The 4,637-nt window shown below is 35.3% G+C and overlaps 1 protein-coding gene across 13 annotated transcripts in view; it reads right to left on the bottom strand.

Annotated features, from left to right (window-relative positions):
- TRIP12 (thyroid hormone receptor interactor 12) overlaps window positions 1–4,637 on the bottom strand; it is a 147,614-nt gene that overhangs the window by 92,504 nt on the left and 50,473 nt on the right. For 10 of the 13 annotated variants that reach the window (XR_002772109.1, XM_023510451.1, XM_023510455.1 and 7 more), the window contains exons 3-4: window positions 3,478–3,603; window positions 1,862–2,658 (exon numbers count right to left, since the gene is read on the bottom strand). Coding sequence is in view for 12 of the 13 variants with exons in the window: in XM_023510451.1 (XP_023366219.1) it covers window positions 1,862–2,658; window positions 3,478–3,603 (923 nt within the window). In the remaining variant the exon portion in view is untranslated. The remainder of the gene's footprint in view (window positions 1–1,861; window positions 2,659–3,477; window positions 3,604–4,637) is intronic. The other 3 variants (XM_023510457.1, XM_023510459.1, XM_023510460.1) reach the window with 2 other exon arrangements.

The raw sequence follows: 4,637 nt of genomic DNA, 5'->3' as shown, positions 1-4,637 counted from the left end.
CCAGGGAACTTACACAAACTCAGCCTGGCCCACTGGCTGTGAGGATTACACTGCTACAATGACAATGGGAGGGCCTACAAACACAAAGATAGATGCACACGTGCTTCTACTTCATGTAAACCCAGGGAGGAGAGGTATAAAAGTTGACATAACTCTAGTTGAGGAAATCTTCAGAAGGTAAGACAGTTGGTTGTCATTTTTAAATCTGGCTTTTTATTTACTTTGACTTCAAGATATCAATCCAGGCTCGGTGCATGCAGCTCAGGTGGCTAGGGCACTAGCCACATTACACCAGAGCCGGCAGGTTCAAATTCAGCCCAGGCCAAAAAATAGCTAGGTGTTGTGGCGGGCACCTGTAATTCCATCTACTTAGGAGGCTGTGGCAAGAGAATCGCCTGGGGCCAGGAGTTTGAGGCTGCTATGAGCTGTGACACCATGGCACTCTACCCAGGGCGACAGCTTGAGACTCTTGTCTTAGAAAAAAAAAAAAAAGATATAAATCTAGCTAACCTTAATCCAGCATCTGTACCTTTAAATTTAAAAGCTTTTAAACAGATGTACTGTACATTTAAATACCCAACAGAATTAAGTATTATAATAAAAAAAGAACTAAAGATGTTACTTCACAATAATACTACAATACAGGTTAGTCTTAAAAGTTTATATAATGTCGCCTAGTATTCTTGTCACGTTTAGGTAGTACTGAATCAATCAAAAGACAGAGATTACAAGGTTTAACTAACAATATTAGGTTAGGCTGATTTAATATTACCTAAACCTTGACAAGAATACTAGTACAGACACTATATAAAATATGTCCAATAACCAAGTAAAAGGTTCCAACCTCTTTAAAATGTAGATTTGAAATCTGAATCTTCTATGAAGATTTAAAAAGGGAAAAGATGATAAGAAACAAGTTTTCTGATTAAATACTGTAAAAATTAAATGCTGAAAATTACTGTAAACTTGTCTTTATAAATTCCTCAAAATAGAAAGAAAAGCACTTTAGTATTAACGGCAATCACATAATTTGAGAGGGTCATCACCAGTTCTAGTGAGATGAATAGTGGCTTTTTGAAGGAGTTTTCTGGGAAAAGGAGAGGGATGAAGTGCTGGGAGAGCTCCAAAGCTGATTTAGGAAGGATCTACCTAACACTATGTTTCCTCTGTTTCTTTGATGAACATATCATTCTCAAACACTAGTTCTTCCTTTCATTAGTAAAATTCAAGAAGGCAATGTTCTTTCCCACTAACCTAAGACCCAGACTAGTGTACACAATATAAAAGATATTAATCTTTAGACTTAGCTCCTTGAAGGCCATGAAATATTACATAAGGATAATGTTTAATTTATATCATGGTACATTTATTTTATATTTCTATAAATCAAGAATATCTAGTACCAAAAAAAAAAAAAAATCTGATCATGGCAACCCAAAACTTAAAAAGAAAATCAACTCATTCCAATTGATAATTTTTTTAAACTGGCATAGAAGAAAATCCAACTTTATGTCCCATCAATGTACTAAGAAATAACTGAAGTAGCAGATGCTACTAAGACCAAGAAAAATACTGACACTAAATTGTAATGGTTTAGTATAGTAGTAATAGGAGGGCAGCATTCCTTATCCGTTTCCATAAAACTGCATGTAGCATCAGTTATTACATACTATTTATTATGTATGTAATTAGAGACAGTAATAAATCTAAGAAATGCCTCAAACTGGGACCCCCCATGGCGGGGGGGGGGCCGCCCTCAAAAGAACCCCCCCCCCAAAAAAAAACCCTACCTTGAAAGCATTAATTGCTTTTGCCAAATCAGAAATTTTCTTTAAAGAAAAAGATCTTTCTGTAAACTTACTTGCTAATTTGGCCTGTAATCCAGAAGGTCCAGGTTTTGATGTCTCTGACTTAGAAGACCCTGGAAGAGACAGTTTTGTTTTAGGAAGGCTAACTTTAGGGCTGAAACGAGCAGCCCAATCAAATTTTGAAGAACCACCAGTTTTACTCTGTTCCTTTTCCCTGCTACTTCTTCTGGGACTGGGACTGGATGCTGAACGGGAACGCCTGGCCTTGTTCTGGTCTTTTCCTTGTTTCACCCTGGCGCCTGGTGGTACAGTAGAGGAGGCCGAGGCTACAGCAGACGAAGAGGAGGAAGTAGAGGCAGCAGAAGACGAATCAGTGATGGTGCTACACCCAGCTTTGGCTGAGGCGGCTGATTTTGAAGCCAGCTTGGTGGGTTTTGCAGATCTCTCTTCTGCACCAGTAGACTCAGACCCAGAACCACTCTTTACACAGGAACTCTCTATCCTCTTTCTTTTTTGACTCCGTGAACTACCAGTGGCCCCACTCTTCCTATTATGAGCCTTGCTGGTTGATGGTGACTGCGTAGATTTCAGTTGTTCCTGGTCTAAATGTCTCTTCTTTGACTTACTATGTGGTTTATTCGTTTCTGAGGGCGATTCAGTATGCTGAAGTGCTTTTGGTTTTTTTGCAGAGCTAGGAGAATTGGTCCTGTTGTAGTCTGGACTAGCACTGCGTTTCACTCCTCGAGAATTGTCCTTCTTAGGCACCTGCCCCGTTTTTTGTCTTTCTGAAGTATTGGCTCTGTCTGGATCCTCTGGTTGTGGAACTATGACAGCAGATGATGAACTGCAGCTTGTAAGAGGTTAGATAAGATAAGAGTTAATAGCATATCATCATTAAACCTCTCATATATAACAACATTTATTTTTCTAACTTCTTAAATCTGTGGAAATAAATGCTTTCAAACAAATGCACAAGAAATTTTCTAATAAGTCTAGTACTAAATAAACATAGGTTTGTAAAAGTTTCAAGTTTGGAGGGAAAAAAGTGGGTGTGACTTTTGAAATAATAAAATATTTGATTAGAAGGGTATTCTTTAGTTCCAAATTACTGACACTTATACTCATCACGAAACATGAACTGAGAGTAAAATAAAAAGTTAATTTTGTGGTTCACAATCAGCAGAAATTAGAATACTGATGCTCTATTCACAAACACACCTGCTTTGTCAAAGCTTAGAAGAAATAAGCATTTAATATATGCACTTTCAAAATAAAGGCTAGGTATCTTTATATTGTAGTATTATCAAATCTTCACAGTTCACGTTCCAAAGATTCCTAGAAATTACATCTTAAGAATCACTAACTTGAACCTAGGCTCAGAAAAATAAAAATTAAAAAAAAAAAATGGCAAGATGGCATTTTAGATGCCTATAAAGGTTTCCTAAACAAAAGAGAAACCTCATAGCTCTCTAAGTAGAAAAAAATTCATTGACTTCATTGTCTAGGGCATCTTGCACTAATAATCGCCGCAACCTAAAAGTTACCCTGGGAGAAGAATGAAACATGTATTATAACATTTTGGAATAACTTGGTTAGTTCTAAATACTATTTAATGATTTGAATGCATATAATTCTGCCTTGAAAATGTGTAAGCAAGGTGAAGATTTACCTTTTAGAAAGGTGTCCCCTTGACAGTTCAGAAGTAGTATTAGACTGCACTTTGGGTGCCTTAGAATTAGATTTTCTACTCTCAGGAGGGCTATATCCCTTATGTTTTGCCTGCCCTAAATGTGACCTGTCAGCAGAAAATCAAAACAGAAATCTATCAGGAAACTGAGATGCAAACACAAGACTGAAAATGAAATATTTTTACAATAAAAAAAAAAAAATCCTCCCAATTCATTACTGAGCCTACCCTTCCAAATATTTATAAGATTCCATTATTATTCTATAAATAATCTGGCAAAAGAAATTGCCTCTCAGAGCGAAACCCCTCAATAACTCAAGATTTCTTATTACCAATTGTCATAATTGTATAGCATTATAATAATTTGCTTAAGCAATAATACATTTTTCAGCGATTTTACTATAAACATTCAAATATGGTACATATTTACAAAAGGCAAATTCAGACTTAAGGCCTGAACACTACTTTTAATGGACAATGACTACAAAAGTTTTAAAATTTATAGATTTTAAATCTTAAAATATTTTGCAATTTTTAGTAATGCTGATTTCCAATTGTATATTAAAATTCAGGTATGCACAGCAAACAGAGCCCGATGAACCAATTCTGAAACTGATTTTATACAGAAAATCATTAGAAGCACTTAAGAGTTAATAAACCTATATGAAATCAATATGATATTTGCTAGAATTTAAAGTACTGCTCAATAGAAAGTACACCAAAAACTCCTAAAGAGACACAGAACTTAACACAATATGCTCCAAACACGTTCAAAAGACTCCACCATTGATACAATTGCATGTTTACAATAAATCAGATCCTCATGCTAGCATGGTTCTAAAAGTTTGAAGAACATGAAGAAACCATGTTTTCAGTTGTCAGATTTTTTGAAACCTTTATATAGGCAATAAAAAATAAGAATACATTACATATAACCAGAAAAATTGATACTATATATAGGTGAGATATTAATGTAATGCTATTTATGTAATCCACAGCTGACATCCATCTTCCACATAAAAGAACATAAAAAAGAACTTTAAAGCTGCATTCATACCAAAAACATTTACTTGTTAGAAAACAAACTTTCAGTCTTTCATTCTAAACATTACCTCAATAGAACTTAGAAACAAGTCACTGAA

This window comes from Otolemur garnettii, unplaced genomic scaffold (assembly GCF_000181295.1).
Source record: "Otolemur garnettii isolate 467f Iridium unplaced genomic scaffold, OtoGar3 scaffold00013, whole genome shotgun sequence".
Classification (NCBI taxonomy): Eukaryota; Metazoa; Chordata; class Mammalia; order Primates; family Galagidae; genus Otolemur; species Otolemur garnettii.
This window is presented reverse-complemented; position numbering and strand designations above follow the sequence as displayed.